General features: G+C 32.7%; 3 protein-coding genes across 19 annotated transcripts in view; 1 reads left to right on the forward strand and 2 right to left on the reverse strand.

Moving 5' to 3' along the window:
* Positions 1 to 836: 836 nt before the first annotated feature.
* Positions 837 to 3,483, reverse strand: LOC144475442 (sulfhydryl oxidase 1). Its single transcript, XM_078191392.1, has 3 exons — positions 3,167 to 3,483; positions 2,307 to 2,559; positions 837 to 2,234 (listed from the first exon to the last, which is right to left on the reverse strand). Exons 1-3 carry the CDS (start codon positions 3,444 to 3,446, stop codon positions 842 to 844), a joined length of 1,926 nt encoding a protein of 641 aa, XP_078047518.1. The 5' UTR covers positions 3,447 to 3,483; the 3' UTR covers positions 837 to 841.
* A 539-nt stretch (positions 3,484 to 4,022) lies between these two features.
* On the reverse strand, positions 4,023 to 8,152 carry Tra2 (transformer 2). 6 transcript variants are annotated; one of them, XM_078191396.1, is made up of 5 exons: positions 8,012 to 8,152; positions 6,945 to 7,451; positions 6,447 to 6,661; positions 6,259 to 6,353; positions 4,023 to 4,627 (listed from the first exon to the last, which is right to left on the reverse strand). In XM_078191396.1, the coding sequence occupies exons 1-5, from the start codon at positions 8,024 to 8,026 to the stop codon at positions 4,602 to 4,604; spliced, it is 858 nt and encodes a 285-aa protein (XP_078047522.1). In that variant the 5' UTR covers positions 8,027 to 8,152; the 3' UTR covers positions 4,023 to 4,601. The 6 variants fall into 6 exon arrangements, with proteins under 6 accessions (XP_078047522.1, XP_078047524.1, XP_078047521.1 ...); XM_078191398.1 differs by having other exon boundaries at positions 4,023 to 5,281; XM_078191395.1 differs by having other exon boundaries at positions 6,259 to 6,356.
* Positions 8,153 to 8,861: 709 nt separating this feature from the next.
* Positions 8,862 to 16,191, forward strand: part of LOC144475004 (protein Loquacious-like) — a 59,977-nt gene continuing 52,647 nt past the window's right edge. For 2 of the 12 annotated variants that reach the window (XM_078190490.1, XM_078190488.1), the window contains exons 1-6: positions 8,862 to 9,029; positions 9,813 to 10,137; positions 10,532 to 10,667; positions 10,718 to 11,030; positions 11,837 to 11,986; positions 12,080 to 12,191. In XM_078190490.1, the coding sequence (XP_078046616.1) occupies positions 9,822 to 10,137; positions 10,532 to 10,667; positions 10,718 to 11,030; positions 11,837 to 11,986; positions 12,080 to 12,191 (1,027 nt within the window). In that variant the 5' untranslated portion in view covers positions 8,862 to 9,029; positions 9,813 to 9,821. Of the gene's footprint in view, positions 9,030 to 9,438; positions 9,561 to 9,812; positions 10,138 to 10,531; positions 10,668 to 10,717; positions 11,031 to 11,836; positions 11,987 to 12,079; positions 12,374 to 14,005; positions 14,143 to 16,191 lie in introns of those variants that run through there. The other 10 variants (XM_078190484.1, XM_078190486.1, XM_078190485.1 and 7 more) reach the window with 10 other exon arrangements.

Raw genomic sequence — 16,191 nt, forward strand, 5'->3', positions numbered from 1 at the left:
AAAGTTTCTTAACAACAAAGTCATGTTTGTTAAAGATATTTTATTATTTCTTTACGTTTTGGACATATACTATAGACAAAAATTAGGATACAAACGAACTGCTACATTACATTGTTAGATTGTTATTATTATTTACAAAATTGTTTGGATCTTCATAAAACAAGTGATATAAATGTTAATAAATATTGTAAAGCATACATGTTTAATGGAAGAGTGGAAGAGTTTTGTTCAATATTTACATATAATAAAAGTTTATAAACGTATCTACGAATTCTCTAACTCATGTACATCGAAAATTATTTAAATGAATAACATAACAGAATTATACATTGATAAAGACTAGTCTGGAAGTTTATGTATTATTCAATGTATCTATATGATAAATCTAACAGCCAATTTCTAAATAATTTTGACTTGAAAATTAAGATGTTCAATATGTAATAATACCTAGATCAGAATTTAGAGCTCCATACTTGTGACTAATTAATATACCACTGTATAAAAACTTATTTTATTACAAAAATGATAAATCACATTATAAAATTTTATACATTAAACTTAAATATTTGTCATATTTGCTTCCTTAAAAACTTCAGATATACAATATTGTATCAAAGAGAATACGTGTAACTACGATTTCTGTGTCATAATTTTAGTCAACAACAGGTATAAAAAAGCAATTGAAACTTTGTATCATTAAATATACGTTCTTATGAAAACTAACTTGACAAAAAAAAATAAGATATGTACAATATATATAAACATAGCCACCTCAATTATTTTTCTATTAATTTCCTCACTTATTTCTTTAATTTTACAAATTTTAACAATGAGAAATAAGTCATACTCTACCAAGCAAACTAACATATGATTTTTTCTTATAAGTTCGTTTAACTGCAAATTTTATACAGACTAATATAAGTATGACAGTAGATGCAGTATATAAAACAACACAGATACTTATATCAAAAATTGTGAAGTCCCAACCAAGTTTTTTACTAGTCACATATTTGTTTAATACTAGTCTTTCTTGTCTTATTTTCATTTTCTCACCATTATTTCTACGTACATTAGATGAACCATAATTATTTATTCCTACAAAACTATATTTTCTTCTGAGATAGTGTAACACATTATATTCATTCCAAGTACCATTCTCGTATCTACAATTTGAACACTGCTCTGCTGCAGGATACTGTATCTTTTTATATTTTGGATCTTCTGTATCGTCACCTGACAATCTTGCATTTACCTCATTGTGGGCAGACCATAGCCATAAAATACTATCGGTTATATTAGATACTTCAAACATTTTATTTCTTGCAGCCATTTCAATAAAATGTTGAGAGCAATCAGCACATCCAAAGAAATGTTTTACATATCCGTGAATGGCTTCCAATACCTTTTTTGGTTCGTTTTTAGCATCTCTACTTTCAATAGCATAGTTAACAGTTAACATATGAAACATTGTCCAAAGACCGCAAGTGTAACCACGGTAGCCTTCTTTGCTTCCTTTACAACCAACCCACTGTGCAGGTCCAGAATATACGGGCGACATCTCTTCTTCAGTAGATTTTATTATTTGACTAAACTCTTCACCAGATATATTATCTCTCCTTTTTACAATGTCACGAATCGTTTCTAAGAAAATATTATCATACCTTAAAGGGAAAAAATCAGCTAAAAGATCTAAATACTTTTTTAATGCATCCATTTTATCCCCATTTATTACTTTATGGAGTGGAATTTCATGACTAATGGAATATTTCAAAGTGTTCTCTAAATCTAATTGATACATATGATCACCAGTTATCTCTGTACTTTTTGGTTTTTCTGTTTCCTGTGATTGCTTTGGAGTAGGAATACTTGTTGGCTTATGATTTGCTTCTGTCGAATACATTTTTGTAAGACTTTGGTCATTAATATTTTCCCCTTTGGAAATCATATATTGTATAATAGTATTATATGTGCCCTCTCTTGTAGGTACTCTAATTTTAAGAAACTTCTGTGTCTCATTACGAGAAAAGACAATTAAACTTGGAAAATTGGTAATTTTGTTAGTCTCACACAATATTTCATTTTCAGATGTAACTCTTCTTATTTGTAATATTGGCATTTTATGCATGTCTAATATAGCTTCAGTTCCTAGATGTGAATCTGTTTTCTCGAAGAGTAAAAAAAAATACTTCATAGTATGTGGTACAGCTGTCCAAATATTTGTAATTTCATAATTTCTATAAATATTAAATAAAGAATGCATTTAAGAACCATGAATATAGATTTAAAAGATACATGTATTAACATACCTATATGGTGCAATATTTGGCCATGAAATACCACGCCCTTCTTGTTGTTCATTTTCTAACAAATTAATTAAACTGTGTCTCAGTTCATCAACGCTATCATACTTCTCCATAACCAATCCCATTGATGATGTATGCGCATTGACAGAAAAATATTTAAGCATAGGATAATGCATAATTTCATATTCACGACAGATTGGATTGTTACTATCATCTGCACAATCTATTGCAGCTACTACCACAATATCTTTCCATGCTAAAAAGACCAACTAAAATAAGATACTTATAACATATGTTTAATTTTGCATACATTATATACTTTAATTAACACAATGCATATAACATATTGCTCATTTAAAACATAAATAAAATAATAATATATAATTACTTAAAAAACTATTTATTTAATAGCCTAAAAAATGATAAAAGTTTATGGTAATATGTATAATGACCTATAGTAACCCTATTCGCCAGTAAACAAAACTGATAAGGATAAAAAAGAGTTCTGCTACGTTTACAGGACAGATGTTTATACAAAACTTCATTTCAAACAGAGTATTTTACGATAAACCAAAAGATAAAAACATATTAAGAAATTAATTACAACGAAAATGAAATATGAAACTCTATTCTGAATTCTGATATATTTATGTTTGACATATATATATGTGTGCATAATGGCTGTATTAAGTACGCAATTTTGTCTGAAATAATTGCACATCTCGGAATCGTCAATTAATAAATACATAAGAATTTGAGTAACTTTTTAAAGCAACATATATAGATGATTTTTCACAGAGATTTTAAATATTTATCGTTAGATGTATTATTAACTTAGGTTTCAGAACGGTTATCATATTTACCGTAAATGTCATTAGCAAAAGCTTTCCACAAGGGTGCAAATCGAAAACAAAAGCCGCACCAACTATTGTAAAATTCGACTAACCATCCTTTATTGTCCCCGTAAACAGATGACTTAAAATTAGTCGCATTTAAAATAACTACGTTATCACTGGCATTGTATAATCCTTGTGTCTGAATTTGACTTTCATAAGGTTCTTTAATAGAAGCAGCATTAGAATTCACTGTTATTATAGTGATTAAATACACTTTTAAGAATAAACCGACGTCGAAGTATTCCATGTTTTCACGACTTCTATTCGCGCGGACAGTGTTTCAATATGTACACACACAAATACTACCAAGTCTCCATTTCTATGAGAGTAGTACAACATAAACTGATTTATTCTCATGAAAGATATGAAATGCAATACAGTAATGGGTCTAGTTTTGCACGCTTTTCTTATTCCCTAAGCTGGCGCTCATATCCCTTCCATTTTACAGGGCATCCAATCCGTAGTGGATCTCATCTTGCTGAGAATTATCAGCCAATCAGTGCAAAGAAAGTTTCTACATCGATCTTTATTAACGGATCAAGCTGCGGCCTTAAGGTGTGTAGGATTAAAATCTATTGCTATATGCATGTTTGTACGAACATACTGAAAATTAAATTACATAGAAATATAATGGAATAATTAAAAGCGTTAGTTTATTAAAAATCAATGAGGGCAAAAAATTAAATTTTTTATAAACAATTTACGATAACCGCACAAGTAACATTAGAAAATTAATACCGATTCAAAATATTTCATCAACTTTTATTCAAGTTATGTCAGTTAATTCTGTTACGATGTGAAATAAGTATTAAATAGTTAATAGTTTCTATTAAAAACACGATTTATTAGCTGTTTCAATATGAATTATCGTTGCTTAATCCTATACAAAATGAAAACAATAGGACATCACTCTTTAAAGGATGTAGGAGGTTTTGGGATGGTGGAGGGAATAAGGGTAAAGGTATATACGTTTATTTATTTTATAAACACCTAATTACGAATATACCATTGTAACTAAACCAACTGATAAAGAATATGATCGGTATAAACCTTGGAGCACCTTACGCTCTTCCCTACTTATAAAAGATTTCGATGCTTCTTGAACATTTTCTGAAACGTTCGGCCAGTTTCACCCCCAACCACTGGCTTGTCCCAGGTCGGGGGCCTGACGATCAACGATTTCTTACTGTCTTGAGGCTTGCTTTTTACAGAGTGCTTGCAGTTCTTCTAGGCTTGAGACTTCTCAGCCGGAAATGAATGCGATTCGGATCATATTCTTTGTCACAAGCGCGAAAAACCTTTGGATCTTCGAAATTCGAGCAAGACAAACATCTTCAGATATCTTGTCTTCGACTTTTCAAAACTTTCATTTTTTCAGAGTGAAACTTCAAACTTCCCTCTATCATCCAATACCTCTTGATTCAAAACCTTATAAACAAACAAACAGGTTAGAGAACTTACTTCTACTTTCTAATTTTATTTTTGTTTTTTTTTTCGTTCTTTTCTGTGTGTAATGTGTTTCGTTTTCCTTTACTTTTATAAATTTCTGTTTCTTTTTGCATATAAACATTAAGGAATACCACATTTTCCAGATTCATGTCACTTTTCAAAGCGATATTTTATATTCAAACGGCTGGAATACAACTTTATGCAAACAATGAAATTGTCAAAGGAAAATAGAAACTCAATTATATTCCAACCTTCACATTTAGTAATTACTGTTACAATAACGTAAACCTTATCTTCATAAAACTATTAGGAAATGGTAGAAATATTATGAAAATAAGGTTTCCGTGTCCATTCTAACCTTACTGTTTTCATGTAAGGAATATGCTACACTCCTTTGCATATTATTGTTATCTCATTAATTGATATTGTACAATATCGTAATTTAAATGCCATATATTAATTGCATATGATGCAGAATTAGGTAAGGTAAGAACAGTAGTGAGAATGTAGTTTTTGCATTTTTGACCCGGTACAGTATTGTTAGAAGAAATTTGAGGTCAAAGGGTCAAGTCACACAAATGGTCTCCCAAACACCTGGCCTCTCGCATCACACTCGTGTCACTTAATACCGACCTGAAATTCATTAAGCAACAAAAACTATGATTGTTTGACCCAGGTTATATGGGTTACACTTAGTTACTACCGTACGATTTATTGGATGCATTTCTTGATGCTCCTGTCTTCCATTCTTGCTAATTTAACTACTTATTTGTACTTAAACATCTTGTTTGAACTAAATATAAGCGGTCTACGAAAATATGAATCCAGATTAATAATTATTTTTATTAACGATTGAGTTCACAAATTTGTATACTATGGTATTTCGAATTGAAAATAAGTACTATTTAGTTTCGCATGTGTGTATATGTAACTGTTTATAATATTGTCTGGGTATAACAGAATATTGAATACAATGTCTTTCGTTTCATTTTCTCTTGCATATCATCTTGATCATTGTATCCTTGTTTTGATTATTTTCATCGTTTATATCTAATGCATATATGAGGAACATTCATGCACACTTAGTAGACAAACTTAATGATGAATGAAGAATAGTATTAAGAATGATATGTTCTTATGAAATATAATCTTATGGATTTCTTTTTCACTCACATATAAAAAATCCTTGTTTATAAAAGCACTTGAGTACGAAATACATGTATCGAATGTAAACAATTTTCCATTTCACTACATAATAGAGAGATGTTTAACACTACTTTATCATTATGTCTTTATAATGATTGTGGTAAACATATAATTTAGTATATAAGTAACAAGGATACATGTGATTTAACTGCACTCAATGTGTTTTACTTCAGAATTGTATTACTAAAAAAAAATTATTAAAAATTAGAACTTTTATGCATGGTTGGTACTGTGAATTTTGTCGAATTATACAATATCAAATCAATGAGTTTTTGGTACTGTATTTTCCTAAATAAGGAGAGTTAATTATATGGCTTGAAAACATGAATGTTATTTCAAAGGAGACACATATCCATGTAGACTGCTTATATTGGGCGGTGCCGAGGAAAAAGAAATGAACTTACGTGGTGAATATGAGCGCGATCTGGATCTGTCGTAGCGAGAACGTCGGCGACTGTAGTACGGACTTGGTGAACGTCGATAGCTCCCCCTGTAACTGCTGCTATATCAAACATAATAATATGAACATTTTTCTACTACATTTTTTACAAATTATATTGCTACAAGAAGTATTTAAGGAAAATCAACTAACTCTCTACGTCTAGGTCCATCCCATCCTCTATCATGTAGGTGTGTAGGTTTTCCCATATAAATTCCAGGCGTGGGTGTGTGAGCTCGTTGGGTGATTGAAAAATCTACTCTTATTCTTCGACCATCAATTTCCATTCCCGTACACTGTTCTTTGGCTACTTTTGCATCTTCAGATGATTCAAAATATACAAAGCAGAATCCTCTAGAACGTCCAGTCTAAGAAAAGAACATACATACATATTATATTTTATCTATATTCATACATATTACTACCATACTGATTATTAACTATTCCATTCTTTAAAACGATGAAATTAATAAAATCTGTAACCAGAGGCCTTTAACATTCAATATAAACTTAATTCATGAATGTTCTAAATCTCTGGAACTATTTACTATTCCCCTTATTAAATAATTATGGGGTTTTATGATTACTTAATGTTTTTTTTTTCTTAGAAAGATACAAATAACAAGATACAATAAGATTAAATTTAAGTACCTTAGCATCAATTACAACTTGTACTCGTTCAACAGGACCATATTTTGAAAAAATGTGATGTATTTGTTGTTCAGTTGTGAAAATAGAAAGTCCAAATACTCCTAAGCATCGAGAAGGACAGGGATTGTCTCTGTTACCAACGTGTCTTCGTCTAGACGACATTGGACTACGTGAGTGCGAACGGTAAATGTTCCTGTCACGTTCTCGGGAATAACGAGAGCGAGAGTAGGAACGTGATCTGCTACGAGAATATCGTCCACCCCTATAAGGAGAACGACTGCGACTGCGACTACTACCACGATGACCTGCACTAGCATACTTGCTGCTGCGATATGACTTCCTTCCCCTTGACACAGATCGACTTCTTGATCTTGAATATTCTTTTACTGGCCTATGGGATTCTTTACGTTCACGAGATTTGCGAGATCTTGAATGTGAACGCGAATCTCTTAAACCTCCATCTGCTGTTCTTGGTCGTCTAGGACTCGCACTACGGCTACCACTTCGCTATAAACAGAATTATTATAAATTTACATACATTTTGCAACTTACGTTGTATTTTTTTAAATTGATAAAACATTCGGTTCTTAATTTACTCTTTATAGGTATCTAATAAACGAAAGAGATTCGTAACATAATAATACCATATTAAAAGGAAGAAGAAACAAAATTATTTTACCACGAAGAGACACACACGTAAATACACACGCATATACATGTATACACATATTTAAAAAAAATAATTTATTACAATATAAATTTTTTCTGAATACCGAAAACTCAGTTAGAATAGCTTAACCTTTCAATTACTAAAATAGTTATATTTCCAACATATAATATTCTTCACAGGACAAGAAACGAAAGTACAAACATTTTTATAATTAAATTTACAATTTACGAAGTATTGAAGATTGGTATAAAATGCTTTAAGTCGTAACATATACGAAAAATGTAGTTAAACGTTGATGGATCAATAATGGCTGTGGACAGCCGCATGTCATTAAAAAAGCATTGCGCCACAAATTTTAGTTAAAAAATTTACTTTCAAAGAAAAGTGTAAAGATTACCTCTATGTCACTCATTGTGGAGTTTCAGATATGTATAAATGTGTTGAAAAGTAACAAAATTCAGAGAAACGTATGGAATAATATGCCGTCGCGTCAGTATGCAATAATGGCGTATGGCGTACAATCTTTGGACCGTTTCAGCGGGCAACAACCGGAAATGATTTCAGGTGGTATACAAATGCGAAATACCCTAACATCCGGTGTTGCCAAGAAACAATTGTTAAAATTAAAAATGGCGACATTCTCCGGAATGGCGCCAGATTCAATATAAAATAAATTTATGGATATGTATATATTTATGCAACCTTAAAATTCTAGCTTTTATTAGATAATTAATTAACTAATAATCGTTGGGTATGTACTGCTTTTTCTGTAAAAACGTTATTGCTTGATGTTATTTGTGTCATTGTTAACTTACATATATATTTATTTATTTAGAAGTACGTTATACGTTCCACTTTATTTAAAACCAATGCAGCATGCCTTATGTACATGTATATATATCAAATTGATGAAGATAAGTTTTGTAATCAATACACTTCATCATGTATATGAAAATTTCTACAAATCATCAGTCTGAAGATTGAAAAGTATCATTTAACAGTCAGATAAATACTTTTTTTTATATATTAATGCCTGTTCTAGATCAAATTATTTGATATTAATCGATGACGAAAATAGTTGAGATTTTTAGTATTATTTTGTAATCTGAATAAAATAGTTCTACATCAGATTTTTAAATTTAAAGATCCAGCAGTTGTTTCTGTGAAACCGCCACTAATGCACCTGCGCAGAAAGATGCGCGTACTTTTACGTCTATAAAAATTGTTCACATCGCATACTGCGGCAGAGCCAGAAACGAGGAAGATTCTCCGGTAGTCAGCAAACCATTTTTCTGTCGTCAAACGGATCAAGCTTTTTGTGAGACTTGGATCGATCACAAAAAGCGGGATTCGCTTTTCGCATAGGAATTGGCCTGTTAAGGAGCCAGTTTAATCACATAGAAAATTTGAAAATTGTGAGTAAAGGTAGTGACTTTTTTGATTTCGTGTAGCGGACGATACTGTGACCGGTTGAGTTGTGCGCCTTTATCATCATTTTAAATATAACTCTGTCAGTGATGAAATTCGTCATTCGCTCTATTCTTATTCGAATGATAATAAAACTTAACCTTTATATTTTATTTCTATACTTTCTATGCTCTACATACTAGAATTAATCAATGAATTTTATAACAATCATGGCTGCCAGCCGGTTTTCGTATCTTTTTATACTGTATACAGCTTATGTTCGTCAATAACTACTTAACTGGAATAATAGTACGACCTTATTATTCTTACTAGATATTGAACAGCATACAGCAATGTAAAATCAAATTTTTTGTTATGTTGATTTCATGAGCTTATGAATGTTCTGTTTAGTACCATGATTTGTCAAATCATTAGATTCTTCGTAAACACAGTGTTTGAAAACAGGCTTTATCGTGTGAATTAACTTATTTAGTTATCAATCATTTAGTGGATTATAAACAATAATTGTTTAGAAAAATGTACAAGTATTTTAGTTAATCATTATTTTCCTTTTAAGTTACTATCTTTAACTATTTTCATTTATATTTTTCACTTTGCATTATGAGATTTCATTAATCGAATGTTTATAATTAGTTGACACTTAACAAATTGATAACAGTATTATGTTGTAATTTACACTTATCAAATTTACTGTAATTTACATAAATTACAATGTGGTCATATGTTTAATTATATTATCTAAAGAAGGTAAAACACATTTTCATCTATAGGTTACCAAAATGGAGGAAATACATCAACCACAACAGGTTGGGCCTAATGCAATGAGCATTGGAAGCGGAGTTCTTAACCATCCGAATAATGTTAATAGACGTGGCAGAGTCCGAATGACATTACATAGTTTAATGGTGGAAAAACTTCCATTAAGTGAGGCTGCCCAATTGGAGATGAAATCATTAAACAGTAAAACACCAGTTTCTATTCTTCAGGAATTGCTTTGTCGTAGGGGCACAACACCAAAGTATGAGCTAATACAAGTAGAAGGTGCTATTCACGAGCCTATTTTCCGTTACCGTGTCACTGTTGCTGATATTGTTGGTTTGTATTTAATTTTGATGATATTAGTTAATTTCTGTTAATTTTACAAAAACACATTATCTTGTAAGATTAAAAAATGTCATAATGTGATTTTTCTAAAAATTTTGTTAAAGTTTCTTGAAATACTAAAACATATAGTTTAATGCTACAGGATTTAATTGTCCAAAAAAAATTAAGATAAGTTTTTATTTGCTATAAAATGATCTGGTGTGCACTTGCAGGGTTAATTATTAATAATTTATAAATTTAATCTAAGTGACACATAATATGATTGTAAATACATAGAAGTGTAAGAGAATGTTCATTTATTAATCAGGTCATTGTGTCATTAGTTGCTTATTTAATTTGAATTACGTTCAAGTAGTGAATGATAAGTATTGATTGATTGAAGCAGATCCAATTGTTTCAGCAATGGGGACTGGAAAGTCAAAGAAGGAGGCCAAACATGCAGCTGCACGGGCTGTGTTGGACAAGTTGTGTAGACTAAATAGTGAGACACCAGATTCTCCACTTCCAAATAATGTACCAGAGTAAGTTTTATAATTACATGTATATATATTTGAATAAATCAATAATTCAGTTTATTTACTTTGTGTAGTTCTGAGAATTTACAAGAGCTATCTGAATATGGAGAGGAAAAAATAATGACAAATCCAATTGGTGCATTGCAAGAAATGTGTATGTCACGCCATTGGCCTCCACCAAAATATGCTATGGAAAATGAAGAAGGTTTGCCACATGAAAGACAGTTCACTATTGTTTGTTCTATTTTGAAGTACCATGAAATTGGCCAAGGAAAAAGTAAAAAAGTTGCAAAGAGGCATGCAGCTCATAAAATGTGGCGAGCTCTACATGATATGAATTCTGAAAATCCTAATCTAGATGAGGATGAGGTAAGAATAATTCTTAATCTTTTATTAAATATATTTTCACGTAAACATAATTTGCCCTGCTTCAAGTAAACAAAAATATGTATATTATGTTTTTAATAGTTCATCCATTCAGCACCCAAAAATTGAAATATTCTATATACAAAAAAGAATAGAATCACTTAACTGGTGTTCATCTCCAAACTACTAATGTATACATTAAAACAACTGTGTGGGCTAGTCACAAATATAGTTTACTAATTATAAAACAATTTCTTACCATGCCTGGGGTACATTTTCGACGCGGAACTCGAATTTAAATATCACTGTGTTGGTATAATATTCGTAACGATTTCAGCATAAGATTCTGAATTTCAGTTCTTGTAGGGTTTTCTGTTTTTACTATTTTGCCTGCACAAATACAGGCAAGGTATCCAGAATCTCACTGTTCTGTCCTTTTTCATTGAATAACGAAAGGGTTAATATGCTTTTGTGTACTTGTATGTGTACAGATTTTGTGTATGTGTGTGTATGCTTAGTGAAGTGGAAGTGATTTGGCACTGCAAGCAGTATTATGAGATATAAGCTACCTTTCTGATCATCATTAATCTATAACGGATAATTTTTTGAGGATATAAATTGTGTAATATGTATGTGTTATATATATTTATGCTAAGCATACTTGTACAGCAACACATGTTTTTTAACAGTAAACACGCTTGGATCATTTCCACTTCATTTTACTCTTAATATAAGTGCAGTCATTGGTGAAACATCACCAATGATAAGCATACAATTAAACTTTTAAATATATTAATTGTCCGTTATAGGTTTTACAAAGAAATGCAAATGTGAATGCCCGTTATGCAGATCTGAAAGGTAGCAAAATTTCAACATTAACAACTATTCATAGCCTTAAAGTTTCACAATTTCATAAAAGTCTGAAGTCATCAACTGGTGTTAAACTATTTGAACTACAGGTGTGTAATGAAATTGAACTTTATTAGAAACATGTAGACGTTGTCTTCTTTTTCAATATGTTATATTCTCTTTCTTATATTTATCTGTTACAGAGTACATGTTTAAATGATGGTGATGTAAATTTGGTACAATTTTTGCAAGAGATAGCTTCCGAGCAGCAATTTGAAGTAACTTATGTTGACATTGAAGAAAAGTCTATCAGTGGTAAGTCATTATCAATTAATATTATATTAATAAAATATATTTATTTTTCTGTAAGCACAAGATCCACAAGAACATCGTGTTCTGTCGTCGGTATATCGTCCCGTATTTGTTCATTAAATGCCACTGCGATTAAGTGTGGTTTTTTGTGTTTTCTTAAGTACGTATTTAAGAATGAATCATAATAACCCATTCCATGTCCTAAACGCTTTCCTAAAACGAACAAAAAAATATAAACTATTTTTGTAACAAAACATTTATTATTATTTTTTTTAACTTACCATCAATAGTAAATGCAACACCAGGTAGAATTATTAAATCCAAACCACCTATAATAAAATACTCGTTACTCTTATAATCAGAGATATAATTTTTTCATATCTCCAATGTTTTACAGTCATTTTATTTGAACAGAACAGAGTTTTCAAAATATTTTTTTACATTATTTCATTTAAAAAAGAAAACTAAGACTTCATTATTTAATAATCCTAAGTAATATAAATTACTTACCACTTTTTAAAGCACTTTCCTTAGTTTCATCAAAGTCTGGTTGTTTAATATTCCATTTGGTTAGTGGTAAATTGTCATATTCGTCCATTGAAAGTAATTTGACCATTTCCATTTTCTTTCCTTTGTATGTAGGTACAAATACTTCTCTTTCTGTTTTAAAAAGATGCTCCAAAATGGGTAACGTATTGATTTCCTGTTGAGTACTTAGGAATAAAGAGACCCTTCTACTTTGTTGAAATTGTGGTGTAGCACATAGCTGAAATATGTAGAATTATTGTTTCTTTAGTAATAAGTAAACTCGTACAGGCAGTAACAGCATATAACATAACCTTCTTCTGCTTACTATGATAAGTTAGTTGCTTTTTTAGTAAGTACATACTTACTTTCTCAAATACTTTCCTTGATTGTCTATTTTGTTCTTCAGAGCTCAGTTGGTCAAGAATAATTTTCACTTTTTTACGTAATTTACTTTTAGCAGATTTGATGGCAGACATGATTCTTGTGAGTCCTTTCTAGTAACACAGGATTTACTTATGTAAGAACATAATAGCTGCAACATGTTTTTCAGTTAAAATAAAAAAAAATGTGACCTATACCACTGTTATCATAACTTACAGATACAAGTAATCTTCAGTCATATTTGATAATTTCTTCAATTTTGTAAACTTATCTTCTCTCTTTTCAAATTAAAAATTTTTATAATATATACAATCTGAATAAATAGTAATACTTTATACATTGTTTAAATTAAATAGCCGATGTTGTTAGAAAGTTTAAGTAGTTAATGTAATTATTGCAAAACAATTATAGATAATAATCAATAGTTTAGTTTTATAGAGTGGTACATTTTGATTAATCCATGCTGATATCTCTTGAGCTATCAGTTTATTAGCAAAATTTTTAAAACAGAATGTTTTTTTGTTTGAGAAAGAATTATACATGATTTTTACAAATATTTGTTCTGATGAAATTGATATCATTAGGTTGTCCATTTTCTTCAATAACTTTAGTAGGTGTGGAATTATTGTTAGTGTCTCTAAATGTAGAAAAGTTTCGAATATGTTCAGCGGAGGGAAAATTTGAATGAATTTATCATGGAATCGATTGTATACTTAGTTTATTACGTCAGGATCATTAACAAGTAGTCAACGAGTAATTCTATATATTTATTTTCACTTTGAAAGCTCAAATCGACTTTGAAATCTTGGAGGCACTGTTACCCGAACAGATACGTCGATTGATTAAAATGGCATTGTACTTTTCTTTTAAATGGACGCTTAAAGAGATCACTTTATTTACCATTACAGGTAAATGCCAGTGCCTTGTGCAACTGTCTACATTACCAGTTGCAGTTTGCTACGGTTGTGGTTTTACTAGTAAAGATGCTCAAGCCAGTGCTGCTCAAAACGCTTTGGAATATCTGAAAATCATGACCAAAAAGTGAGCCAGCGCTTTGCTCCTGCCAGCTGTCACAATCAACTGCAAATCCCACAATAGCATGCTGTCCAAGAATCAGAACAACAATACGGATACGAAAATCTTATCGGTGACCAACCAAGTGTCGGACAAGAGTAAAAGTGGTTCGAAGCTCGATCACGTAGGGAACAAAACTAGACTTTCTAAGCTCTCTGTTCGAACGGTGAATACCGCAATAGGGAACAAAGATACCACTCTGAATACGATTGCCACTGCATCGGGTGCCACAGTCGCCGCGAGTAGGATAAACCAGCCTCTGAAGAAGAACAGCGGCACCAATGAAACCATAAAGTCGACTGATCAACAGTTATCAAAGAGCTCGTCGATCGTTACCACGAATCAATCCAGCGCCAAGTTCGGTAGCGTGAGAGGCGTGACTACGACCTGTGTCGGTGGCAACGTTTCTCATGAGACTCCAGTCAAGTCTAAAGATTACTCCACGAAAAAATATCCCGGCGATATCGACTCAAAGATGAAAAACTATCAGATGCAGCCAGATTACAACAAGGATTCGTCCATCAATAACCAGGATTATAAGTCGAGGAACAACACGGCCATGAACAACTTGCCGTCGAGATTCGTGAATCAGACGCCAGTGCCAAGTTTGCATAGAGAGAATCACGCGGCCTCCAACACCCACCATTCCAGACCGACTTCACAGAACGACAACACCGCGTTCGCAGTGGCTAGGAAGGCTTTGGAGCAGCAGAACCCGGCCTCGAAGATGGCCCCGATCAACTTTCCTCCGTTAAGGGCTCCGCAGAGCATCGTGAACGTTCGCCACCCGTTCGTCACAGAGGCGAGGACCAAACACAACGAGATAGGGCCGAATTCAAAATCGAAACTGAACATGAGCCCTTTGCAAACCGGAGTCAAGGATTTGGATCACACTAGGCAACCGTTTCACAGTTACGGCACCTCGCAGATTGCTGGTATACCGAGCGTTCAGAGTCTCAGCACGGCGAACATGTCTCCTTATCCCAGACCGGACAGTTTTCCTCAGCCGACGGTCGCCAGCGTGCTATTTCCCGACACGTCGCAGTTCCCTCAATCACCGCCGTTCAGTACCACCCAGATTGGACAGCTGAATCAGTACCAGACCTACGACCCTGGAAGCTTCGCGACTACACCGGTCAACGTGAACCCGGTGATCCCCCAGTTCTCCGCGGAGAGCTCAATAGCCTATCCGCAGTACGACAATCCTCCACAGTTCGTGCAACCTAACCATTACCCGACCGCGGACATAACGAATAGCCAGTATCAGTATCAGGCAGCAGGTGTGGGACAGTTGCAGGACTCGCCGATGTTCATACAAAGCCTGCAAAGTCCGATCGCCGTTACGGACCAGTACGCTGCTCCGAATTACGCGAGGACAGTCAGGACTGAGTTAATACCGCGATTAAGGAGGCCGCCGAGATTCAATAAGTAGAAATAATTGTTTCCATTCCTCGGTTTTCCTCCATAGTTTTGATTTTCGAACGTTGCCGAATAATGATGCCGTTGAATACAATAGGCGCGTCTGAGAGAAATGAATAGAGATGGAAAGAGAAAATTGGAGAGAATGAGAGAGATTGACAGAATGAATGGTGATCGGATCGTAGCTTTGACAGTGTGTGAAAGATGTGGTAAAAGTTATTTCAATTTTTGATCCATTTTGAAATAAATTTTAACCAGTCTCTGCACTGCTTGTAGACCTAGACATCGGGAGTCTCTTAAGGATTTGCGGAAATGACCGAAAACTATGATAGACGACGGTTTTATACATATACGTGTATAGTACATAAAGATATGTACAGCAGAAGAAAAACGCGTATCAGAAACTACGACAAAGAATAACGGCTTGTTCGGAACCTTCGTTCGATTCGTGACACGGCAGAGCATAGCGAGTTGAGCTCGAATTCTAATTTTATGGCGTAATTTATCTATATCGTAAAAGTTTGAGACATATAAGAGTGAAAGTGGAAGAGTGAGTGAGAGTAAGAGTGAGAGTGAGAGTGAGAGTGAGAGTGAGAGTGAG

The sequence above is a fragment of the Augochlora pura genome, chromosome 9 (genome assembly GCF_028453695.1).
Source record: "Augochlora pura isolate Apur16 chromosome 9, APUR_v2.2.1, whole genome shotgun sequence".
Lineage (NCBI taxonomy): Eukaryota > Metazoa > Arthropoda > Insecta > Hymenoptera > Halictidae > Augochlora > Augochlora pura.